This window comes from Aplidium turbinatum, chromosome 18 (genome assembly GCF_918807975.1).
Source record: "Aplidium turbinatum chromosome 18, kaAplTurb1.1, whole genome shotgun sequence".
NCBI classification, from domain to species: domain Eukaryota; kingdom Metazoa; phylum Chordata; class Ascidiacea; order Aplousobranchia; family Polyclinidae; genus Aplidium; species Aplidium turbinatum.
This window is the reverse complement of record NC_137489.1, coordinates 9,214,733-9,241,817: the sequence shown is the minus strand read 5'-3', so window position 1 is coordinate 9,241,817 and position 27,085 is coordinate 9,214,733. Positions and strand designations below refer to the sequence as shown.

Genomic DNA, 27,085 nt, shown 5'->3' with positions numbered 1-27,085 from the left:
ATTGTTGAACTGATATACCGTATAGCACTTATTCTGACTTGTCCAACCCATTTCGTTGATCCAGTAAATCGTAATTTGTTTTTTCGTAAAGTCTTATCGTAAAATACTGACTTCTGTTACGCATCATTTCATGAAAAAACCTGACTTCTATTACGTTTTTTACTTTCATAATAGCTTGTTGATGAGTCTTTGTGACGTCAGCCGCAATTCAATTTAAATCTATGCGGCATCAGGGATTGCTTACATTTATAACACTGAAGATGAAGACAGTATAGTTTTCGAAACGTTTGTTTGCTGAACATGAGTTTAGTATCTACATTTTGGGCTCTTTATTTTTTGATTATGCTTATCTTGTTTGCAACGTTATGCCGATGCTTTACATTTGTCACATTAAAAACACGAGAAGCAGCTGACTCGATGACTAATATAGTCTTTCGCTGCTTCCTGTCTGTTGTTGAATATATTTGTACCGATTATATTTGTTGCTGAAAAAAACCCTTACAGTTATTTCAAAAAATGTTATAAATTCATCCCGTTTCATGTATTTCTTGTGGACACGAGATTCCTGTGGTCACGTGAGTCTTTTCAACTTCGATAAAATGGAGCTGGTTTCTTTGAGTGTCAAAATCTGTGTTTGCATTATTGCATATTGTTAGTATTCATTTAATCTAAATCCATGGTGGTCTTTTACACAATTGTCACTTTTCAGAAGAACTGAATAGAACATCTTGTGATATTTAACTTAGTAGCGTAATTGATGTAACTGATAGTGTGACTTCAATTAAAAAAAAAACAAGTCTAGTTGTCACATACTATTATTTTCGTTTGTTGGCCATAAAAGCAATCAGCTGGATTGATACAGAAGGTTTCAAGCAGTCATCATAAAGTACTATTATGGTAAGTGCGACTTATATGTTTTTATGCTTCATACAGGTGGATGTTGCTAGATATAAATGGTGCGGTATTCATGTTATTTGTGGGCGAGAAATATATGTACAAACACAAATGGCAAACAGTTTGCACAACAGGGATGGCAGCATGATACAAAAAGGTCTCCAAAGTCAGCCACCAATGTGTTAATATTTTTGTTTGGTTTTATACATTGCAGTGATTAATTTTCCAGTACTTACTGAGTGTTATCAGAGGGTACGGATGCAACGTAATTCGTACCCTGAAAAAATGGAGAAAAAAATTAAAAAAGCCAAAATAGCATACAGATTAGTGATGCAAGCCGCGCCGCGTACGCGGCCGCTTTTGACTTTTTCGCCGCGTGCCGCGCCGCGTGGAAGGTTGAAATGACAAAGCCGCGCCGCTTGCCGCGTAAACTTTCAAGAAATTAATTTTTCGTAAACGTAAACTTTCAAGAAATTAAACTTTCGTAAACGTAAACTTTCAACTTTTCAAGAATCAGCTATGAAACTTCAAATTTAAATTGGAAACACGGATCAGTTATTTTTCCCTTCGGAAACCCTAAGATGGAAAGCTATGCAAATGCAAATTGCAAATGGCTTGCAGTTGACAGGGTTTTAGGGCTTGCTTGTCAGGGAAGCTGTACGAATGTTTTTGGTTAGTAGCCTAGCTGATAAGCTCAGTTACCAGGCTATAGGCCTAGCGCAACTACCGCATTATTTACTATATCAGTTAGCCCAGTGAGTTCAGGCTATAAGTTTTACTCTTGTGTGTGTAGTTCATATAGCCACTGGCATTATAATTGCATTATTGTTTACAAAAAGTGTTCAAAAGTCCTGATACTGGATCCAGGAACATTCTATTTGTCTTAGTTTGTATTATGTCTTAGAACTTAGATGCATTGCTGATAAGAGAATATGATCTGGTTAGCCTGGCCAATTAGTGCACAACTGTATTGGTACCGTACTAGGTTACCAGTTATATGCCATGGATGCTTTTTCCTACAATTGACTTTCTAAATAATAACTCGTTAAAATATTTTTTTTTAATTTTGTAATTTGCGGTGTGCGGTGCGGTGCAGTGTCAAAGTTCCAGATAAATTGCGGTGTGCGGTGCGGTGCGCGGATAGATGAGTCAGTTGCGGTGCGGATAAAAATTTTGGGTTCGCTGCATCTCTAATACAGATCGGGGTTTCTGCTTAAACCTAACTTTTAAAATTTAATCGCATAAAAAGCCGAAGTCGCTAATCAGAGTTTCCGCAAGAATTTAAAAGTTAGGGTTAAGCAGAAACTCCGTTTCGTGATTTAAGAAAAGTGTATAGCCCAGCTGTTAAAGACAAAAACTTGTGATTTAAGACATTGAAATCCAGGCCGAAGGAAAAATACATGTTGTAGAAAGCAGCGGCGCAACTAGAAAAAATCAAAGGGGGTCGGCAACAAGAGAAAAATTAACAAATTATTTGTAGAAGTGGATATATCACAATTAGATTGTTAAAATATTAGCCTAGTGTAAATTAACAGCGCAATGATCCAATTGTGTGACGGGCAAAGCGAACCTTTTCGCTCTGTCTGCGCTTGCTACTCACTTTCAAAAAAAGTTTTCTGCGCTTTCAAAAGTAGGCAGCAAATTGTTTGCTCTCCAGACCCATATTTTAAAAAGTAATCCACACAAGCTTAGGGCCTAAATACACTACACGTCAAGATTGTAAAGAAAATTTAATGGCCGTCATTTTGATACCAAAATTATAAAATTGTTTAAGAATGTGTGAAGTTGCGACCATATGAAGATTATAAATCAGACTAGCCTAAAGCCAGCTGCAGTTTCGTTTTGTGGGTTAATAAGGTTGCATCCTAAGTACGGATACCCAAAGTAGAATTTTGAATCCTTACCGTAAGATTCGAATCCATCCAGAATCGAATCTAAAAACTGCTTTTTATTGGGTAATTGATGGCTTTGTAAAGCTTCTTTTTCATGCCGTTGTAAGCGTAAAGCTGAGCCGGTTTCCCGCACTTTAAGTTTACTACCCTGGAAAGTTAGCTATTTTGTTTTTGTGCCAGCATATTGCGTGAATAACAGTCTGTTAATATTTTGTACAGTGGTTTCACCAGCCTGCGGACACCGACAGTTTTTCATTAATAAATGTTTCCATCTGATTTTTTGCAAGTACTCAGCGGTGCTTCAGTCACTCACAAAAAATGAAATGTTTTTGTCAAAAAGCAATCATTATAAGACGACTTAACCAAATTTTCTGATAACGCTTGCATCTTTTTTTCTTGAGATCAATTTTTACTCATTTTCGCATATATTATATTATTAACATTAGGATGCAACCTAGTTAGTACCCTGAACAGTTCGTACCCTGAAAAGATTGAGAGAAATGATTTAAAAAAAGCCGAAGTCGCTAATCGCAGTTTCCGCAAACATTTTAAAATTTTCCCTCTGAAAAGAGCAAGAGAAAAAATAGCACAAAGCCGAAGTCGCTTATCGCAGTTTTCGCAAACAAACGTAAACTCTCAGGATCATTACCTGAAATTTTAAAATGTTTGCGGAAACTCCGATCTCAACCCTAACCCTTTTAAATGTTTGCTGAATCAGCGACTTCGGCAAACTCTTATGATTATTACCAAAAATTTTAAAATGTTTGCAGAAACTGCGGAAAAAAGGAAACTGCGATCAGCGAGTTAGGCTTTGTTCTATTTTTTTCTCTTGATCTTTTCTGTTTGTTTGCGAAAACTCCGATTAGCAACTTTGGCTTTTTTAATTTTTTCTTTCGATCTTTTCCTAACCCTCACCCTTTTAAAATGTTTGTGAAAACTGCGATCAGCAACTTTGTTTTTTTTTTCATTTTTTCTCTCGATCTTATTCTAACAATAAACTCTAACCCTTTTAAAATGTTTGCGGAAACTGCGATCAGTGACTTCGGCAAACTCTTAGGATCATTACCAGAAATTTTAAAATGCTTGCAGAAAAACAGAAACTGCAATCAGCGACTTCGGCTTTTTTAAATTTTTCTCTCTCAATCTTTTCAGGGTACGAACTAGGTTGCACCCCTACGGAATGGCTCGTTTCGGTGAGTCCGATCCCTTAACGGAGGATTTTTTCAATTTTTTTTTTAATTATTGGGTACTGTAGCCTAATTATCATTGCCGTTTTAGGGTTAGAGGTTAGGAACTCACCGAATCAGACTTACCGAATAGTAGCAGACCCGCACCCCTAACTTTACACAAAATCCTCTTGGCAAAGAACACTTCATATCCCGATTTCAGGATTTGAAATGGGGTACGAAGTGTTCAGGGGGCAAAATAGATTGCATCCGGCCTCAATTATACACTTAGGCATGTCAACATATTATGTAGGCATCGCATCTTTTTATGCATCCATAGCACCAAGTGCGAAACGAAGTTGTGCATGGTTTAATTAACGTATGAAGGTGGCCTCATTCAGAAAACGGCAAAATTAAGCTCTCAAATAATTCATGTAATAAAACTATTTTTTTTTAATAAATTATTGTTAATTTCTTCACTCCAAACTTACTCATTAGTTAACAGTAAAAATAGAGTGCATAAAATCGAATGCCACAAATGTCGTCCCTTGAAAGTAGTGCTGCCAGATGTTCAAGTTTTATTGTCCATTTAAATGTAGGTAAAATTAGGTTTGTTTTTTAGCAGGATATTTAGTTGTAAAATAACGCTTCTGGTAGGGATGGGCAAAATAGAATAATTAGCTATTCTAGAATACTGAAACCGAATATAGAATACAGATACCTATCTATTCTAGAATAATTGACAGTTTTTTTACCATCGACACATTTTTATGAGTTTGCAAAAACAATGAACATCACCAAAATTGCTTATTGCAGTGTAACAAATTTAGGCTTTCAAAATTTTCACCAGTCAAATGGGATCTCAACTTGATGGCAGTTAAACCTGCACTTAAAAACACCTCTCTGAAGAAGCAGATGTGGCAGGTACACAAAAATATTTTGAAACTAACTGATATAAACAAGAAAATTGGTTTGTGTTTGCTTTCAAACCAATTTACCAAACAAGCGTTTTCAACAGATGTAGTGGATGCTTTTAACAACCTGATGTACGGTACTGAGATAGGTAGCTATTTCTGAAGGTGGGGAAGCTAAATTTGCTGATTCATCTTCAGCTAAGACAAAGCTAACTACCCGACGGATACGCACCCGTAAGTACTTCCGCAAGATTGTGAGGACTACAAAGCGCTTGACAAGAAAGATCTCTTTAAACCCATTTGTGCCGAAAGTGAAAGTACTTAAACAAAAATTTAAAAATTTAAGTATTGCATAATCATAACAGGCCTCGAAATTCGTTTTTGTTAACGGCTGACAAACGTGTCCGGTCTGAGCAGCTATCTCGGCGGACAAATTAAGTCTCACGGCGGACACACCAGTTTTAACGTCGATCGTCATACTTAAATACTTAAAACTTCTACACTAACGCGTAACGCTACTATTTTTTGATGTGCAAAGCTTCACTACGCTTTTTTCTTTAGGTTTATTTTTGCGTGTCATGTGAGCGAAAGTGACGAAAAGAATAAACAAAACATTAGAAAAAGCGCAATTATTTTTTGCCCTCTCCGTGATGCGGTTGCCTCTCCAAAATAGCATCAGTATTTCACGAGATCACGGCAGGCTCGGGATTATAATCAGCGCAGTCGGGGCCTTCCAGGCATATGCGCATGAGAGCTTCTATAGTATCGCCCTTCAAAGACGTGCGCCAATCTCCACGCGGTCATTGCTTGCCGTTAAAATACGTAATACCGAGATCTACTCCATGTCTTTTCTCCAGACTGGTTAATTGAGGGAAGAGCGTAAATGCGCACTCTTGTTTAGCGATAAAATATGCAATTTCAAACAACCTCTTCATTTTGATTTTTTTTTTGTCACTCATATTGTCGAGGGCCTTGATGATCGGAAATTAATGGCTTGTGGGGTAAACGATGTGTTGTGATTATTGACAGAACTAATCCTTACATTCGTTGTTCCTTTAATATGTTATATGCGTCTATCACCACTAAATTTCCTAGTAGTAGATTCATCGCCCTCATTCTCACTTTCAGAATTTTCCCTGGGCCGTTTCATTCTTACTGTAATACCAAAACTTAAGTTTTGCTGCATCTTGCTGTAGTAGCCTTCTCGTATAATCTAACTTTGTAACCAACCTTGCCTTATCAATATTACTCGGTCAGAGATCAAAGCCAGACATTGTGACATAAGACTTGAACTGTTGCGCGTGATTAGTGTAGAAGTACCGGTACTCCCACCCGTTCTTAGGGAAGAATCCACCTTTGTTACGCTGATTCAATGTCATCAATCGTTAAAGCAACGTAAAAATCGAAAGTTTTTCTTCTCGAATGAAAGCTAAGGGATTCACCGATACAGTATTAACTTTTTCTAGATGTGCGCTATGGCAATGCGATAATTTCGCATTCCCAGCGCAAATTATATTCTTGCAACAATTGTTAGTGCTATGCAATGACGATTTGTATCGCTAGTTCCTGTGTTATTTCTCGGCGGACAAATATGACCGATCTAGATGGTGCTTCCCGCGGACATTACATGCTGTGACGGCGGACATGTCCGCCGTGAATTTCGAGGCCTGCATAACCTAAAAATACATTTCACAATTAAATTTTTCTTAATTATGTTAGTACTGGTCAAGAAAAAGACCGTCCTACATATAGGACGCTAGGCAAATCCGATATCAAATTTTGCAAGTTTCTTGTGCGTAATGCGTAGGCCTAATCGTTATTGCTCAAAGTGATAAATGGGAAATCTCTTGTCATCGAGCATTTTATTGAAATGAAAGTTCACAAAATACGAAGATGAGAATTAACAAAGCAACACATCACTGAAATAAGTCATTTAGCGGATCGAAATCGCTTTGAGGCCGAATTCGCCTACGTCAAGATGACCTCCATGTAAAAACGCCAAGAGAAAACTAAAATATTATCAAAAATTTCAGTAAATTACGATAATTATGTTATTGTTCTAAAAACAAACACAACTACTTTGTTATACAGCGTAGAAATCATAGGGAATCTTTGTTTGATACCACTTGATGCTTGGGAATTGATTGTCGCTTTTGCTTCATTTTGCTAACATGTGTGCCTGGCGACCTATATATAGGACACCAATCTTTTGAATCAATTTTCTCGAAAATTTTGCTGCTAATTAAATTTAAACATTTGCTGTAAAATATGTTGATACATAACAAATAAAGACAATGACAAATATTTTTGGAAGCTTATTTGCATATGCGGATTTATTGATATAATTTGACATGTACCTTCAAAATTTCAGAATAAGCAAAATCCGGAAAATTGAAAATAATGTCAAGTCTGAACAAAACAAGCAATTTTTAAAAAAAAGTTGTGATATAGGCTGCAAAAACACTCATAAACGTATTTTGACTTCATCTAAATCTAAAAACTGAACGTGTGAAGAAAAATTTTAATTTGAGTAGGTGTCCTACATATAGGACGCTAGGCATAAATGGGTTAATGCGAACAATGAAACTCATCCATTTTTCCTACGCCATGTCGCACTAAATTGATAAACAATTCTACTTTCGCTGCAGCGAATTCGTTGCGAACAAACGGAGTAGTACAAAGTCGATCGTTAAAGCAGTTTCAATTATCCGATTTTATATGCATTTTAAAACCGGTTAGGCTTCACAACCGGTTATTCAGTATTCTATTTTGCCCATCATTAGCTTCCGATAGTATCGAACCGACTCCTTTTGAAATTTGAGACCAATGCAGTCTCACAGACATTCGTGTGAAAGTTTCTCGAGTTCAGAGGTTTTAAATGTAGCTTTTTTTGCTAAAACAAGAAAAAGCAAGAAAAAATATGTCGTGCTTTAGTGAACAAGTGGGATGCAACCTATTTTGTCTTTTTCTGACTATTTTTGTGGCACAGGATATATGTATATATGAATAATAAATAGGGCATAACAGACACTACATAAAAGCATATCTTGGCAATAGGCTATAGCAGGGGTCACTAAACTTTTTTTCTGAGAGCCGGATTGCTGCGAGATTAACAGCTGCAGGCCGGATGCAAATTGCGAAAAGATATAAATTAGGCTACAACTATTTAAAATCTCCATTGACTTGAATTGAGCACAATAAATAACAAAGTCAGCAGTGGAATAGCAAAGCTATGATGAAAATCGAATAGTTGCTGGAAAAGTTATCCCCTGCTGTGGTACACAGCTACAGGGCACCGTGCTCTTGAAAAAACATTACATCTTTCCAAATTTTCTCAACACAACGTCAGTCCTTTACAAAAAGTTGTTAACTTTTTTTTCCTTAACAGTTGTAGTGCAGCTGTTATTTCCGCAGCACGTGGCGGGCCGGATAAAATCAGTTTGCGGGCAGGTTCCGGCCGCGGGCTGTAGTTTGGTGACCTCTGGGCTATAGTTATCATAAAAATCTTTTATACTGCACCCTACTTTAAAATGTTATTTCAGCTAGAAGCCCAAGTTAAAAGAGGTTATTTAACTTCAGTTTAATGCTGATAAAATTATAACAAATCTTTGTACTATGTGTGAAACATTACTTCAACGTTGTATATAGGTGTAGCAGGCTATAAAAAATTCAACCTGTCTGAAATTGGCATGTGTGTATTGTAAATCCAATGACCTTAAGTTATATGTCTGTCGTGCAAACATAAGATGCGGTGTCTTGATTTTCAGGATGCAAATGGTAGTGAAGCTGCTCATGAACCAGAGCAACAGAGGAAGCTTTTCATTGGTGGTCTTAGTTTTGACACAACCGATGAAAGTTTGCGGGAATATTTTGGTCAATATGGTGAAGTTACTGGTAAGACACACTGTGCTTTACATCGGTTAATTTAAAGTTTTGCAAAGTGTGATTAGTTAATTGTCCCTGCTAATTTTAAAGGCTTTTTTGAAATTGAATTGTTTTATAGTACTGGTAGCTGTACTATTTCATAAAGATCATGCTATTGTTTTCAGACTGCATTGTCATGAAAGATCCAAAAACTAAAAAATCCAGAGGTTTTGGCTTTGTAACTTTTCAAAAGATATATATGGTAAGTGTTGTGTAAAACTTTTGCTTTGGCTAACTTAATTTCCTCTGACACATTGTTGGATGCAATGATTCTGTTTCGTCAGCTTAATTTTGTCTTGGTTGCAAGGTACCCTGGGAGGAGATGAACGCTTTCCGGCTCTGCCTGTGCGGCGTAGGAGCGTCCTTCATTGGCGTAGTCTGAGCTGCAGCATCAAACAATAACCTTGTATAGTTTCATTCCACATGTACATCAATGATGAACTGTGATTGAAATTATCGACCTGGCCAATGCATATTCCATCACTTCATGTAGTCACTAGTTGGCAATTACCAAGGAGTGAAGCCGTGTATAGGACAATATAATTAACATAACTTTTTGTTTATGAAGGCATTTAAATTTTCTTTTCGGCTTGCCTAAAAAGTGCATGTGCCAAATTATTTATGATTTTGCAGGTTGACAAAGTAATGAATGAAAGGCCTCATAAGTTGGATGGACGAACAGTTACTCCAAAACGTGCTGTTTCTAGAGAGGTATGATATAATATTACCAATGAGGTTGTTTTTCTGGGAACTTAGTTGTGTGTTGCATTTAACTGACATCTTAGTCTTACATGCATTGTGATTGGTCTTTTTTCTAGGATTCGGAAAAGCCTGGTGCTCATGCCACTGTCAAAAAGATATTTGTTGGTGGTATCAAAGAGGACACAGAAGACACACATCTTCGTGAATATTTCAAAAAGTTTGGAGCTGTTGACATGGTTGAAGTGAGTTATTTCGTCCAAGCAGTTTTTATATATTTTAATGGCATAGACATTGTGCTTATTTAAAATATAAATTATCTATTTATTTCAGATTTGAAAGTGCTTTTTATCATCGGAATGGCCCGTTTCAGCTAGTCCGATTCGGCTAATTCCCTATTCGGGTACAGTCTTTCTCGGCTAGTTCCTTATTCGTCAAATTTTTGAAAATCCAACCATAATCCTTAAGTAAATCCAACGAACCAGCCGAAGACTGCAGCCGAATCGGACTAGCCGAATAGTAGCAGACCCTTTAATCATAGGGCTGCTAAAATGTCATGTGACACAAGTTTAGTAAAGAGTGTAAAAAAGCAGGGTCTGCTACTATTCGGCTACAGTTATGAATTGTATTTTATTCCACAATATTGTTTCTTTTGCATTCCGACAAAGAAAAATAAATTAAAATGTTTGAACTATTAAATTGAAATGTTTGCTCACATAAAATCGACATGTACGGTATCCTACATCACCGTCTGTATGCAAACTTAGAATATATTAGAATCCTCAACTATTATAAAATTCCAAATCCAACGATACCTTCTGTTTATTTAGAGAATTTTGTATTTTATTCCGCAATATCGTTTTTTTTTATAGTTGAAATTATCGAAGCTTTAGATGCGTGGGGTTTAGACCTAACCACTAAGATCTTAAATCATATTTATGACACCGGAAACATCCCTAGTGATATGGTACGTTCTATATTATAACTTCTAACGGAGGAAGTAACCAAATGAATTCCAGGTCATGTAACGCCGAAACCCAGGTTTATTCTAAACTGCCACTTAGGTTTTAACTTCATCTATTATGTCAAACGGTATTTGGCAACTGTCTTTTTTCGTTGAGACTTTATCTCATTAACCTCTATTGTTAATCATGAAAAATGTTGTTTTGATGTAAAACACTTATTTTGAACGAACCCAGACAACAAAATTCGTCATTTTTACATTGATTCAAGTTCAACGTCTGCAGACGTTGAATCAATGTACAAATAACAGATTTTGTCGTCTGGCAAGCTATAGGCTATTCAAATAAGTAGATACATTGCTTCATGGTCAGCATCCATTTTAAAAGAACATGTGATTGCCAGTTGAAAATATGACATTTTTTATTTGTTGTTTAGTCTGATAGTCTGATTTCATGTTTTTCGTAGGTTATGGAGGATCGTGAAACGAGGAAGAAGCGTGGTTTTGCATTTGTCACATTTGCCGATCATGATCCAGTCGATAAGATCGTTAATCAAAGATACCACAACATTAACAATCACAATTGTGAAGTTCGCAAAGCTTTGCCGAAAAATGAATTAGACAAGTACAAACCAAAGCCTGCCGGTAATGAGCAGTTTCACTAAGTTGCAGAACTTTCTTTCCTGTGGTTAAATATCTCGTTAATTTTTTTTTGTGTATTTATTTTCAGGAGACAGAGGCCCACCACCACCTGAGTATGGAAGAGATCGCGACCGAGGTATTGCGCTGCTTTTTATTAATGTATCGCTTTCAGCGTAGTCGATAGTTTATTCGTTTTTCAAACGTGTTCTTGCAAACTTTACTTATCCTTTTCTTTTGTTTACAGAGTACAGAAGGTCTCCCCCACCTGGTGAGTACCTGAGCATGACTTAAACTCGCGTACTTCATTTTCTACAACTTATTGCTGTGCAACTTTTCACATGTAACCCTCTCAGTCTGGCTGGTTCCTTGTCATGTCGAAAATCGCCATGTTTGTGCCAACTCAGTGGCCGCCTTACGCTGTCCACGCCACCTACATCCAAACATCTTCAGATTTTTGTATGTTTTTATGATGCTATATGGGACTTTTCTTAAATGAGAGATAATAATTGAATAGCTCTGGACAACACTTTCACTCCTACTCCAAGGGGACGTCGAGTGTGTTCATTTTAAGTTCAAGATTGATTGTCAAGTTTTGGTGCGTGGTGGAATGGTGCTTAGCACATTTTTGACATGAATATTTTTCTTGCAGCACACATGTACGATCGCTACCCTCCTCCAAGTAAGTTGCTCATGATGTGACATGTTTTAATAGCACGTTTTCAATTTGATGCAAGGTATCCTGGGAGGAGATGAACGCTTCCCGGCTCTGTCTGTGTGGCGTAGGAGCGTCCTTCATTGGCGTAGTCTGAGCTGCAGCATCAAACAATAACCTTGTATAGTTTCATTCCACATGTACATCAATGATGAACTGTGATTGAAATTATCGACCTGGCCAATGCATATTCCATCACTTCATGTAGTCACTAGTTGGCAATTACCAAAGAGTGAAGCCGTGTATGGGACATTTCATTATTCTAAAAGATTTTCAAACTTTGTGTTTATATTGCAATTAAAATTTGTAAGTTAAATTCAAAAATAACCATAGACCGATTTTTTATTTTGCAGTGATGGATCGTCATTGTGAGTATGAATTGTATTGTTAGGTGGAGAAATTTTAATTTTTCCGCTTAAAGTTAACGTTACCCATCCAACTTGATAGTCTACAACTTTCGGCTCTGTAAATCAATCTAGATAATTTTGATATTATTGTTGTGCAAGTAAAATCATTGTCTAAAATTTAAGAAGTAGACATATGTAATTGTGAGGGTTACGTTCATCTGGATATCAGTAGTGTTGACAGGGGGTTCATTGGACACGTTTCTGTTCGTCTGATAAAAACTGGCTTTTACTACTTGTGTTGAAGATCTGGGCACCTTATTTGCCTCAGTCCCAAATTCTTTTCTCATTGGTTCTGCTTGATATTCTGGTGGTTTATTCCCCTAACTTGGACTATTTATTGTTGCAGACGATCGTTATCCGCCGAGCAGTAAGTTTATTCGATTTTGACTAGTGAATGCAAAACTACAAATGCAACTTATGATAAATCTAGACTAATCTGAAAAAAATAATTAAATTTTTACGTAAAAAAAAAGTTTGAGGCACTAATTTCCTTGTGTTCAGATTATTTAAATCAACTTTACATTTTGTTAAAATGTGACTTCAGTGTATGATAGTGACTAGGTTAGTTATGGCAACCCTTTGAGTTCGCTTTTCTGCTGCAGGTTACGACCGGTACCCGCCAAGCTATGATCGATACCCACCTCCTTCAAGTCGAGGTAACATTGCTAGAAAACGTTTGTGGTGCTTTTGCTGTTAATTTAAGTTTGGAAATTTGTATAAGGAAGCTTGGGTGAAATGAAAAGGCTTCGTTTTGTTTATCATGTTCAATTCATTGTTTTAGATTACGACCGATATCCACCACCCCGTGAATACGCCAGCGAATACGGTGAGTTGTTAATTGCAGACTTTATTTGCTCAATTTGTTGCTCATTGTTACTGCTAGGTTACTGCTATAATAGCACATGATATGTATTTTTAGGCTGCATAATGTTATTAGGCTTTTTTGTTTGACAGTTTTACGTTGCGGCACGTCATGTGGTTTTGAAGTTGCGTGTTCGTAGATGTTTTGCGTAAAAATTTATCATGTGTTTTACAGATCGGTACCGCGAATACAGGGACTATAGCTCTCGATCTGCTGGTATGTATCCGCTATTTGACAATTTTTATGCAGTATTGCTATGTAATGCTCAACGATTTCATTTCCATTGTGATGCAAGGTACCCTGGGAGGAGATGAACGCTTCCCGGCTCTGCCTGTGTGGCGTAGGAGCGTCCTTCATTGGCGTAGTCTGAGCTGCAGCATCAAACAATAACCTTGTATAGTTTCATTCCACATGTACATCAATGATGAACTGTGATTGGAATTATCGACCTGGCCAATGCATATTCCATCACTTCATGTAGTCACTAGTTGGCAATTACCAAGGAGTGAAGCCGTGTATGGGACATTTCATACAGCACAAAGAATTTGCATTGTAATACTTCCTCTTTTTGTGATCTCTTAATCGTCATGTCTTCTGCTTTTCAGATTATTCTCGAAGCTCGTCAGATTATTATCGACGTGAAGGTACGTGTTATATATGATGTTATATTGTCGATTTTAGCCTAATTGCATTTTAACTGAGGAGGTATAGTTAGTTTAAGAAAAACAGAAAGCAGTATAGTATGGAAGTCTTGAATATTCGCATTAATTTATGTCAAGTGATGTGCTTTGGCATAAGATATTGAGTTGCAGATATTAAAGTGTAAACTGCTAGCTCTAAATATAAACAAGCTACCAAGTTGTGAGACTGAGTTGCTCGGAAACAGACGGTAGGAATTTTTACGTGTCATGTGTCGTAAACAAATAGAGCACTCTCGACATGTCAAAACCCAATGCACAGCGCTTAGATCATGTTCAAATTAAAAGCAAACTGTCCACTTTACTGAGTATTGCAACTGATATCTCAAACCCGCTCTCTCTGCTTGTCTGTCGACTGTTCACGTAATTTTTTTCATGGCAATATTTCTCAACAATTCTTGAGTTTTAATGAAAACTTGCAACTACAGTTGGTCAACTCAATTTTTCTGACACAGTTGATAAATAAAATAATTTATTGTGATTAAACGCTGAATCCGCATCTCAGCTTAGATGTCTTCCATCAAATCAGGTCTTTATAATTAACTCACAAAGGCAAAATAGGATGATTAAAACTCGAGCATTCGTGTATTTATCCACGGAAGGCATTTCATACTTACCTAAGTTAAACAAGCTTACTTTTGATGGTTTTATTTTAGGCAGTAGCAGAAGTTGTAGCAGCTACAGATCAATGGTCGCTCCGTATAGAAAGAGAAGTAGTGACATGAGTTATTACTCGTTCTACCCGTATCGCTGCAGCTATGGACAGGGCTCTTATAGCAGTAAATCCTCCACGCCGGAACCCGTTCCAGGGAGACTTGCTCTGCCAGCACCAGACAGCTTTAGTAGACAGCAACAGCATTCCACCAGCAATGGCACATCTCCAATTGTTTCCTATAAGGAACCCGTGTTGATCAGTACAACAGAATGCAGATCTAGAGTTTATATCGCGCCCGGTTCCAGACAAACTCCAGGTTGGTTAGTTGGAGAAAGCATTTCAGGCTAGTAAAATTTTTGTAATTGACTTTTAGACTTATATATAAATAGTTTTTGTACAGAGCAGGCAATCATGATTTATTTTCAATCTATCACAGTTCGGCTTGTGGTTTTCCAAGTTACTTGTAATTGTTGCACTAATTTTGTGTAATCTCTACTGTAATTTTTGCTGTGATTGTATTTCAGACTAGCAACATGTGATCATCTGTGGCTTTATTTTGCAGCAGCTTACAGTGACAGACCGGCGTATGACAGCTATCCACCCAGAGAAGGTAATGCTTTAAAATTGTATTGATAAACTGCATTATGATGCAGGGTACTCTGGGAGGAGATGAACGCTTCCCGGCTCTGCCTGTGCGGCGTAGGAGCGTCCTTCATTGGCGTAGTCTGAGCTGCAGCATCAAACAATAACCTTGTATAGTTTCATACCACATGTACATCAATGATGAACTGTGATTGAAATTATCGACCTGGCCAATGCATATTCCATCACTTCATGTAGTCACTAGTTGGCAATTACCAAGGAGTGAAGCCGTGTATGGGACATTTCAATCTAAAGCAATAAAACGTGTTGCCTGAACTACTTTGTTTGACGAAGAAAATTCTTAGTTCAGACACGCTAAATATAGTTTTCGTTTGAACAGAATTCATGTGTTCTTTTAGGAGAAAGAGACCGGGCAACAGCATTACCACCAAGCTCATCTGACAGAGAACGAGCATATGCAAGCTCACATTTGCCATCTAGCGCTTCTCATGAGAGGTAAGGTTTCGGCTATGTTGACTGTTTTTACCTAAAGCTCGCCGGTCACATGGCCAAGTGGTGAGAGCCCTGAAACGGCACTCGAAAGGGCGCCGGCTCAACACCGCTCATGAGCATGTGGCTGTGTCTTTGGCAGGACACTTAGCGGCATACCTGAAGGTGGACTTAAACATTGGCTTCCTTGCCTTCTTGTCCGCTTATTCTAAATATACAACCACTTGGCGCAAGCCTGGATTCGACCTTAAGTTCAAGATAATCAATTAAATAAATGATAACACCCTTTGTCTTCAGGGATGTTCGTGACAGTCGCGACGTTCGCGATCCATACCAAAGAAGTTCGGCAGCCACTGCTCCCGAGTATGACTCTTATGCACGACCCAAAACTGAAGGTACTTTTAGTTTGTTAGTTTTGCTTACTGGACTAACTTAATCACAGCAGCCATCTTGAGCCGCCTCGTTACTTTAATTTGTTTTACAACATCAAATTTTCAGAAATTTCGAACGCAATCCTAATGACGTAATACCCTTTTGTTTCTGACAGGCAGCAATGGCTACGAATATTCATCGTACATGAACAGCAGCAGTAGCTATGGTCCGATGAAAAGCAGCTCGTACAGTTCATCAAGATCAGCAGCCCCGTATGGTAAGTTAGATTGATAGTTAACTAACAGATACTTCTTCAACCGCGCTCAAAAGGGCGTTGGTAAGAGCTCACGTTTTTGCTTTCGGTAAACTTGTCGTACAAGGACGTGGACACGAAGGCTTATTGTACAGTATATAAACTTTATTAAATTAAATACATTGAAATCTTCTGTGAAATATTTCACCAGTGTAGATACAAACGACCTGTTGTAGCCTGATGCTGTAGGTTCGCTGTGGTAGTAGCGGTTTGTCAAGAGATGTTTATTAAAGTGAGATTTCTGGCTTTGCTCATTGTTTTTATTTTTGCGCAGGATCCTACCAGAGTTCCAGCTCAGCGCCTACCGGAAGCTCCGGGGCTTATACCTCAAGTTCGCGCTACTAATCGGGCGGTTCGGTCTTGTAAGTATAAGTGAGTTGCATCGCAAGCAAGGAGGAGCGTTAGAGAGACTTGTGTCATCATGTTCTTGCAAAAAGCAGGATTCCGTTTTTTCTTTCAAGTTTTGTCAGAGAGGAAAACGCAGAATGCTCGTCAGAAAAACATTGCACTTTGTTTGTTCTGAGGTGTGGTCGCGATGAGGGTGGCGAGGAACGCTGGACTTGTTATAGATGCAGCGTCTTCTGGTTTGATAGTACACCAGTTGTTTTGAACTCTCTTTCTTTGTGCCCGGTTTTATATGAGAGTTTGCAGGGTAGGTTTGAAGCATAATTTGAAGTTTGTTGATTTGAATATACTGTAACTTGAAAGTCTAAACGAAATCCTGTCACATTCATGTTTCGAACAACTAATATAAATCTAAAGAACGTGACGCAACAACATGATGATGCGCATCGCTGTCTATCACAGTTTGATCAGTAGTTTCATTGCAAGTGCATTATGTGGTTAGACTAAGATTTTATCTTCTAGAAAATTAGTTCTGTAAGAAAAAAGTTTTCTTGTGCATAGTTGCACCGTATTTTCATAATTAGCTGCCCTCTCACAGTTGATTAAGTAGTTTGTGTTTTTTGCACTTTTCAGACTTTAAAACAGCGCAGTGCGTTGGTAAGGTGAAGTATTTGAGCATAAATGTTTTTTTGATTTTCTTGCAATAAGTGATAACGCAGCAAATGCGCAATTCAAGCATTTACAGTTGATTGTCATCTCTCAGTTCAACAGCTATGTTCCTTCCCCAGAGCATTTCCCATCTTCCCCAATGTTCTGCCTTCGGAAATCATTTGATTAAACATCACTTATAAAAGTATTCTGGAATTGAAATTCACTTACCACGTCATAGTTTTGAAAATTCAAGAAAATTGTTTCTATGATGAGTGGAGAAATCACTAGGATCAATGGATCATACCAATGTCATTTGCTTATGAACGTGGTTGGAAAATTTCAACAGCCTGAGATTTATACATGTTAGTCAAATGATTTCGTTTTTTTTTGTTTTGTTTTTTTCTCGGATCGTTCGCAAGCTGTCGGGAAGGAACATCTTGTAAAGAAAGGCTACAGAATTTAACAATGACTGGCAGCCTTCAGGGTTGAAAACCTAGCCCAGATAGCTTTGCAAGTTCACACAATGTAGCTCTGCCATCAAGATGTGAACCATAATTTCGAAATTGGACAAACAAAAATTTTTTGCCACTGTTTGCATAAACAGTAATCTACCATACCAATTAATGCTTGATTTAGGGTTGTTCAAATCAGGGCTTTAGAGCCGGCAGAAAAATGAAACTGCTCCAGCTCCGGAGCTCTTTTATACTACTGCTCCAGCTCCTCTGTTACCGTATTTTCTCGAACAATATAATATGACAGATAAAACCAAGCAACCACACGGCATTTAACATCATACAATTAGAGTGAACATAAAACTATAAACTACGAACGTTTTCGGCCATACAAGCTAGCCCTTTTCAGGTAACGAAAATAACTGAGTTTGCAATAACATCTACACTACATTGAAAATAACTGATTTACACAATGAATTGAAAAAACGAAATGCACAAGAATGAAAGTGAGTGGCCGTATGGCCGAAAACGTTCGTAGTTTATAGTTTTATGTTCACTCTAATTGTATGATGTTAAATGCCGTGTGGTTGCTTGGTTTTATCTGTCTATGGTTAAAGAAAGTCACCTCTCTACCAAAATTGTAATATAATATGGCTTCATTAATTGTCGCCCTTGATCAATAATCACCCTCAATTTAAGTCTTACGGAATAGCAGGAGCACATCAATTATCCAACAATTAAAAATTACCTGCCAACAAGTAACCCTATCAATTTGCTGTTAAATCATGTGAAAACTTTAGCATGAAGATATTCAATTCAATCACGAACCAATCAGATGTTACGTTGTCCGTGATGTATGAATCAGAACCGTTCAATTGTGACCATTCCAGCATTCGGCCAGAGAGTTGATTATTACTTTGAACTTTGGTAGTTACAGAAGAAGAGCAATAGCAGTGAATGAAATGATTCCATTACCCTAACTCTCTGCGCCAAGTCAGACTTAATTTAGCTACGATTTGCGTTTTTCTTTGTTTTTCCTAGAAACGCAACCTTGACGACATCATGAATAGCGTAGCTTCGTGGTTGAATTGGATATCTTCATGTTAAAGTGCTTACCAAATTTTACTTACAGCTCCTAATCTGTATGTTGTTTAAACTATTCCCTTTATAAGTTTGTAAAGGTCTGCAAACAAAATTGAAAAAGAGAAAAGCTCAAGTTATTTCTGCATGAGTGCGAATATGGTGTCAAACTTTGGCGTTTTTCAATCCAATTTCATTTTTTGATCTATTCTTGCTCTTGTCCACTACAGTGCAACAGTCCACTATTTTTTAATGAAACAACTGAACTTGCGTGTCGTAGCTACATGTGTGAGCTTTGCAAAGTTTTTATCAACAGCGCCATTTGTAGCCCCCCCCCCCCCCCCCCCCCCCCTTACCCAAATAAGTAGCTGAAGGCAGTTGCCTCCCAATCACGCAAGTAATTTTCAACCCCCTCACTTATTTTTGCAGGCAGTCAGACGAGCAATCACCCGAAACCATGTAAATATGTGTCATATCATGAACTATTGAGACTTTTGAGTCAGAGTGTGCGCTTGCTTACCATCGGTAATTGATCAGAGAAGAGCAAAAGCATCACAGAAAGATCGATCAAGTTAAAATTTTCCCGTCAATTAAAGCCGGTCACAGTGAGGAAGTGATAACAATGATGACGATTCAACTCGAAACACAGACGCGACAGCTGACGTTTTAAACAGATTGAAAGCAATGGTTTAGTAAGAAGACACGTTCAAGATTTCCTGTGGAAAATGTAGGTTTGCAGGATTTCTCTTTAACAATTCAGTTCGATCTCAAATCACTGACCGTTGTCAACAGCTTCATGCATTGTGTAGCCTAAGTGTGTCCCCAATTTATGTTAAGATTCGTGGACGTGTGGTAAAACGTCCAGGTGTAGCTGTCGTTTAAATTTTCTGTTCTGAAAGTCAATTAATCTTTACAGCTCAGCAAGGACGCGGCAGGAAAGCAGCTCGCATTCAGCTCATAGAATATTAATGAATTTTTGGTGTAGGTTTTCAGGTTGTGCAGCTTATATTTTTCTGCATGTACACTGTACAGTAACCACCGGCCGTTTCGTTTATCCCAATTTGATACCGCATTTAACTTATCGTCACTTGTATGTGCTTTTGCCTAGCAACATGAACTGCCGGTGAAGACGTCATTTTGCTTCGACCTTTTGGAGGAACTGTCGAGAAGAAGCTGTACTTGCACCCTAATAGAGGATGGCAGAGCATTGTTAAACACGATCGTGTATTTCCGTTGTGTTATCGTGTTTGTTGAACATAACCAGATTCCTTGCAGGTATGCCTCAATGATTCACAGCTAACCTTTTTATGTGAAAAAAATTCATTTGCATTCAATGTTTTATTTGCCATCAATGAAATCTGGCACCCGGTTTGGAATCAATAAACATCAAGTTTTGTAGGACTTGCTATTTCCTCTTGGAAGAAAAGAAAGACCAATATTGGTGAAGTAGTTTCAGCAAAGACGAGGCATTCCCAAAGAAATAGATTGGAGCAGTAACTTACTGTTTATTGAGGTCAAGATGCTTGAGTGTATGAAAGTGAAGCAGTTCAAAAAGACAGTGACTTGACAGTTCTTGTGTAATAAATTTTAGTTCATTTGTTCAGACAGTTGCTTTGATGTACAGTGCAGGTTCAAGAGGCAGTTTGTGTTCACATTCGCACGCTTTTTTCTTAAGTTTCAGTTAGAAAATTACTTGAGGCGATCTCGATGTGATACTTATATGAAATGATTTACAATGAAGTTCAACAATATGACCGCAGGGTTAAAGCAGAAATGTTAAAAATGTGCATTTTTCTAAAAATGCCGGTCACGCATCGGACTTCTTCAGGTACCTGTAGGAAAGTTGTCATAAAGTAGCGCGCTATTCGCTCGCAGTCCACGGAAAGAAGCTCATTTGGCATACAAAAGCAGCGTTTGAGATCAATTAGTGGTGCGAAACACGTGTTTTTAATAAAAGTCTTGATGGCTGCACTAGTATAATTAGCCAAACAAAATGCTCGCTGTTCTATAGTAAGTGCGGTACCGTAGTGCTGGCGGCGCCAGAAAGACCGCTCATTAACAGAAAAGGACCTTAGTGTAGGTTTCATGAGTGCGGAGATGGCTGATGAGGCCTATCTGTGCGGTGAAGCTTCTACTGCAGGATGGTTGGCTAGAGCCAGGGTTGTTTGAGGCTCTGGTCTTGCGATGGTCTCGTTTTTGATACCGTAATATGGGGTAAGGGAACGTTCAAATATTACGTAACGCCTTCGAGGGGGGGTTTATGCAAAGCGTTACGTTAGCGTCACATCGGGGGGAGGGGGTTCAAGCAAAACGTTACGTAACGCTTTCGAGTACGGAATGGTAGTTTTTTGTGCTGAATTCGTAGTGAAAAAGCGTTACATGGGGGAGGGGGGGATTGAAAAAAGCGTTACATGGGGGAGGGGGGTGTCAAAAATTCGGAAAAAAAGCGTTGCGTAATATTTGAACGTTCCCTAACTTTGCCACATCTGATTTTTTTTTTTTGCAACTTAGGCAACTAAGTTTATAACTTTTTGTTTCTGATTTTACATCACATTATAGCGTATTTTTAGCTGTTAACTTTGTATTTGCGATATCTGCTGCTGAATAATTCCAACAGAAAAAGGATAGAAATTTAAAGCCAAATTTCTGAGCTGTCTACTTTCACTTCTGCAGTGAAACTGAGTCAGTGTGGTAAGTTATTTTTTTCAACCAAAAAGAAGTGTTATTGATAATATTAAAGCAATATTATGTTTGCGTTACATTAAAAAGCAGTCTATTGGGTGGCCAAAGTTCCCCCACTAAATCACATTATTTTGGGGTAACTTTGGCCAGTGGCCAAATATATGTTTGATGCAGTATAAAGGATGTTTGCGTAAATTTAAAACCTTTTCAACATGCCGGTGTCAGAAGTGCTTCGCTCCCATCTTCAAAAATGGTAGTGTAGAACAAGTAAGGAAACAGCTTCGCGAAGAAGCGTCGATTGGATGTTGATTGTTGAGCCAAGGAAAAGCTTTCGTGGGCCTGTTGACGAGCAAGACACAAGTGATTCTGGTGCCGAGGAAGGCGGAATAGAGTCTCCAAAAGATGATGAACGGCATGATCTCCTGGATATAAATGGTTCTGTTTCCGAAGCAGTAGAAGTGGAGCCTCCAAATGCAGATGAACGGCATGATTTCGTTTCAGGGCAAGCCGAGACCGACTACGATGATGGTTTCATCTGAGGAAGAATTATGCTATTTCGGATCTGATCCTGAGTGGGATAACAGGAACCAACCCTCTCACTCCCGTAGGCTACTAATATTTTCGAAGAGTTTGAGGATTAAAGTGTGTCAACCGGCCATGCTAATATCTTTCATTGTGTCTTCAAATTGTATTGTTTTTGAAAAAAAAAACATTTCCCGCGTATGTCGTACCGGTGTGATTATCAGAGACCTAGCAGTCTTTAAACGCTTTTTTAAAACTTGGATGGTGGCCAATGTTACCCCAAGGCGGCTTAACATTGACATTCAAGGCATTTCATTTACATGGCCAAAGTTATTTTTAAAAAACTCCTTTTGTTACGTTGAATTTTCAGTTTCAACATATGTAGCGCTTGTGTCAGTTCATAAGCCTATGTTTTGAAATAAAATTCCACTTCTTAAAGATTAAGCATTCTGTGATAGCATTCAAGAAACAAAAAAGTGGACCAAAGTTACCCCATATTACGGTAGCCGATAACGTACGATGTTGCTCGGCTGATTCTGCGCCATGTTGGTCGTTCTGCGGTTAGCCTAAGTCTTCCCACGAATCTACGTCAATAGCGAATTCTTTTGTGGAAGCTTTTAAAGTGTCTTTAAAACGTTTTCTTTGACCACCTACATGGCGTTTGGACCTCGCTTGGCCTCGTTGCTTACCGTATCAAGAATGGAGCGCACTACTGATCATAAGGGCATGATCAGTGTCGGTCTTTGGGGTGTGCAAACCGTGCGATCGCACAGGGCCTGCAAATTAGGGGGCCGCAATTTACTAGAAAATGCAGTAATTTCCAATGGAAAAATTCAACAAAGGAATTAGCAACAAGAAAACCGAGACTCAAACAATACCCTCAGAATGGTCCCAAGTTCAAAGTAATTATTCACAATTATCTGGGGGAGGCCTCCAAACCACCCCCTCTCCTTTCAAAATACTTAGCTACGCCACTGAATTGGATCATTGTCATTGGGGCCCGCAAAGCATATTCCGTACAGGGCCCGAAATACCCTAAGACCAGCACTAGCATGATAATATGTATTGAACTGCAGTACTGTAGGCTACTGGTTTAGGACAGGAACTAACTAGGCTATGTTATGCTATGCAACATTTGATTGAGGAAGTTGGCAATAATCCGTACTTCAACAACTGACTTAGATAGTCACCGAAAAAGTTGGAGAGTTGCTTGTAGATTATTTCATCCACTGAGTGCCCTTACACAAAAAAAACCTACATGAAGAAATATGCTTAGGAGCGCATCAAGGGTGAACCGTTTTTTCTTGAAATTGCCGATAAATAACACTGGGCAACATCAAAATTATACCTCAAATAAAAATATGTTACCTAGACTAACTTTGGGATGCTGATTCCAAATCAGAATTGGTCTATCACGTTAGGATTTAAAGATATGAAAATTCACGAAATTCGAATTTTGCATTGATTGGCACCATATTATATTAAGGTAGCCTACTAAAGTAGGCTAGTATTGCGCAATTTTCTTTTCCAGCGATTTGTTGGTCTACAATGCATATTGTGTACGGTTTTGGTTTGGTTTTGAATCTTTATCCTCGGACTGACAAAGCCTTGATAGGTTATTCCTGGTACTTGTTCGCATACTTGTAGAGGCACTTGACGCAGGGCCGGTTACCGAGATTGGCAGAGTGAAGTTTTCCGATTGTTGAAGTCTTGTTGCCGAGAAATTATTCCATTCACTAGGTGCCGCTGAATGGAGAGCAGTCCTGAAATGCGTTGCTCAAGCGCACACCCCGAGAGTCGAACTTGCGCCGTGTGATCTTGAGCCCGGAGCGTAACCACTGAGCTATCGGGGCGGTTAATAGCCTATAGACATTATTTTGTAAATGCAATGTTCTACCTGATAATTAATGCGTTCTTGGCGATAACTATTGACTATGCGCACTTGGGCAAGGCTAGGGGAGACCGGGCAAGTTGTGCAAGTCCCCGTTTGGAAGGAAATAAAGAGCGTAATGAATCTTGAACGCCATTATTATATTTTACCTATAATGCCTTTAAAGCACGTAAATTGCAGTTATCAGTTTTTTGGGCAGGTTAGGCTTGATCAACGATATAAGGTGTTTAGGATCTAAATTCGGATGCAAACAAAATTTTGATTTTTTGGATGCACAATAGAACTAGTCAAACTTTAGCAGTAGGGGTCAATAGACACGTGATGTAGTTGTATTTTCGCAGGTAAATTTTTTTTGTACATTTGTTAGTTTTCTTGAAATTTTTTCTTTAAAAAAAGTGTGAATGAGGCAAGTTGTGCAACTATAATATGATCGTAATATGTTGCTCAACTTGCCCCTGGCACTAGTGTTGCTCAACTTACCCCATGGTGCTACACAGCTTGCCCACCATGGTGTTGCACAACTTGTTGCGCAATCGTTACTTAAACTTGAATACAGTGCAAAATAATAAATAAAACCCACCAGTTTTTGTCTTAAAACTTGGCTTATTAGCATGTTTTTGAAATGCAATACTTGAGTCTTGAAAAAGTTAGTAAAATAAAAAAAAAATTAGATTTAAAAAAAAACCTGCTCAACTTGCCCCGGTCTCCCCTATAGGGACTTGCCGAGTGGATGGTAATTGGTAAGGCTGTATCGATAAACCAACAACATCACTGTTTTGCAGAATTGTACTAACCAACTATTCAACTAACCAAACCTTTCCCTATAAAGCACTTTTGAGGGGATGCAATGCTATTTTGGTTTAGTTTAATCATCCTGGGTTGTGTTATGTTGTGCAATATGATACCTAATGCTGTTATTTTCACTACCAATTACTGTGTTGATTACATGTAATGTTTTGTTCTGCACAGCCAAAATTAGCTAAAATGACAATTAAGGGTTGTCGTGTGCATATATCATATCTCAAAAACGTAATGTGTTAGAAAAAATCTAAGGCCAGATTTGGATTCAGCATGGCCACATTAGTCTAAATAAACTTGAAACGAGCAAGGAATAAAAAATAAGTTAAAAAATGTTGCTCAGTGTAATGCCCTACTTACAAACTCCTTGTCAATTATATCTACGGTAACTTGAATATCTCTGGTGATCAGAAACAGTAGGTATGTTATAAAAATTGCATGTGCCTGTATATTTTCAGAAACACATAATAGGAACTAGCTAGCAAGCTGCAACTCTGTTGAGGGCCAGTTGGAGTTTGTCTTCAGAGCGGGACCTATACTTTCTTGTTCCTGATTTTCTTGACATATGCTATTGATTGATATTATTTTAAACAAGCACAGACTTAAGCAGTATAACAATTTTAAAAAGAAACAAAAACCAGTATTATTGATAGCCGAAGTTGTTGGCCAAAATTACCCTAAATTCATCTCGGTTGTATGTGGTAACTTTATCCACCCTGCTATTTCATGCAACTTTAAATAATACAGTAACTTATGTAGACCTATGTCCAAAAACACATCTTTTTAGATGAAAAAAAAACGGGAAAAGGTGTTAACTAAAATCGTTCAGCGTTGACATGAAAGTTGACATCGTACAGCAGAACTATCAAAATGGCTAGCCTTCTTTCGTGCAAAATTTCGCAATAACGAGTAGGCCTATTTCAGAATACCGTACATAAATAATTATGAATGAATATAAGCTATAGGCTACATATGCTTCTAAATAGGCTACAGAATAAAAGGTTTTAGATCTCTCTGTACAGGGTGAACAGAAAGTCCTTGAACCAACTTATAAACGATTTAATAATAAAAAATAATTAAAAGATATCACAACGAGAGCTTACAATAATATAAATAAATTTTTTCATTTACTTTCAATGTGCACGCCCTTCACTTGGATAACTCTCAATTTTTTGTTGAAAGTTTTCGACCGAGGTACGCAGCTCCTCCTGTGATGTTTTGGCCCGTTCCCGCATGAGTGATTGCTTCAGAGCATCAACACTTGGATGAGCAACGGAACAGGCCTTTGCCTCCAATAACGACCATACACGCAAAATCCACGGGATTCAAATCAAGCGATGAGGGAGGCCAAATTTCCTTGCTCCAGAATCTTGGAGGTTGACGTGAGCACCAGTTCTGACTCTTTCATGAGGTGTGAGATGGTGCACCATGTTGTAATAATTTAAAAAGGCTGATTTTTGTAGTGTTTCTTCATCTCTTCAAAGACTGGAACCAAAATATGTTTGATTAGCGATATGAATTGATCTTGACCCCTTGTTTTACGAAAATCAGAGGAGACTTCCACGTTTTGGGGATGGCAACCTACACCATGACAGAAGGTAGCTTTTGACGGCGGTAAGCTGTTCTCACAAAATCTTTAATATCTGATGAAGACTTTGCATAAATCCTATCATTCTGATTATCGAACTGAGTTTCAATTGTGAAGTCTGAAAAAGTGATCTTTTGCCATGCCTGCCTTCACTTCTCTGAAAAGAATCTGTACTCTTTTATGTCTTTTGGAGTTTTCTCATCTTGCAAGAAGACAATTAAAGATCCTTTTCCACAATGGTTCTCATTGAAGTGTTGCTCACATTCATGTCTTTAGCCGTTTGACGGATGGATCTGTTTGGGTTTCTTCTCACTCTTTCTCGGAAAACCTCAACCATTTTATTTGTTCGAGCAGTGCGAGGTCTTCCCGATCTTCAGATGTAAGTTACCAAGTTCCTTAAATCTATTCACAACATGGTAAACGATGGATTTGGCAACTTTTAAGAGCTTAATGATCTCAGAGTTGGTTTTCTTCGCACGGTGAAGCTGAATGATGCTTCTCTATGGCTCCTTTTAGACCTAACAATTAGACCTAAATTTTAACAAGATATTTAGCATATTAAAAGACGTAGGCCTACAAGTGACATTCAAATGTTTAATCATAAAATGAAAAAGTCCAAGATTCTCTATTCACCCTGTAGACTGTGTAGAGAGTGAAAAAAAAAATAGAACAAATTTTAAATATCCCAGCTCTTTGTCCAAAATTACTCTGTTAAACGTAAACGACATTTTAGCAACACTCACCGAATTATTTTTATATAATAACAGACTTAAATATTGGCCAATGGAGTGTCAGGATCTTACAATGATGCAAATAACAAATCAGTAATCCCAAGCAAACAAGTAAGTTAGGCTACGGTGGCCTTCACCTCAG

General features: G+C 38.1%; 1 protein-coding gene across 4 annotated transcripts; it reads left to right on the top strand.

Moving 5' to 3' along the window:
- The first annotated feature begins 714 nt into the window (after window positions 1-714).
- Window positions 715-20,282, top strand: LOC145787069 (uncharacterized). Of its 4 annotated transcripts, none has more exons than XM_082598781.1 (22): window positions 715-897; window positions 8,634-8,760; window positions 8,916-8,992; window positions 9,424-9,501; window positions 9,609-9,734; window positions 10,918-11,095; window positions 11,181-11,228; window positions 11,337-11,360; window positions 11,742-11,771; window positions 12,158-12,172; window positions 12,558-12,578; window positions 12,814-12,867; window positions 12,993-13,037; window positions 13,248-13,289; window positions 13,679-13,717; window positions 14,428-14,742; window positions 14,989-15,036; window positions 15,428-15,524; window positions 15,816-15,913; window positions 16,066-16,167; window positions 16,478-16,565; window positions 19,161-20,282. In XM_082598781.1, exons 1-21 carry the CDS (start codon window positions 895-897, stop codon window positions 16,546-16,548), a joined length of 1,638 nt encoding a protein of 545 aa, XP_082454907.1. In that variant the 5' UTR covers window positions 715-894; the 3' UTR covers window positions 16,549-16,565; window positions 19,161-20,282. The 4 variants fall into 4 exon arrangements, with proteins under 4 accessions (XP_082454907.1, XP_082454908.1, XP_082454910.1 ...); XM_082598782.1 differs by having other exon boundaries at window positions 16,478-16,575; XM_082598784.1 differs by lacking the exon at window positions 14,428-14,742 and having other exon boundaries at window positions 14,992-15,036.
- Window positions 20,283-27,085: the final 6,803 nt, after the last annotated feature.

Excerpts from the sequence above, each read along its gene's own strand:
- LOC145787069 (XM_082598781.1), top strand. Across the intron at positions 12,579-12,813 it reads CGATCGTTATCCGCCGAGCA|GTTACGACCGGTACCCGCCA; the intron begins GTAAGTTTATTC and ends TTTCTGCTGCAG. Across the intron at positions 12,868-12,992 it reads CCCACCTCCTTCAAGTCGAG|ATTACGACCGATATCCACCA; the intron begins GTAACATTGCTA and ends TCATTGTTTTAG.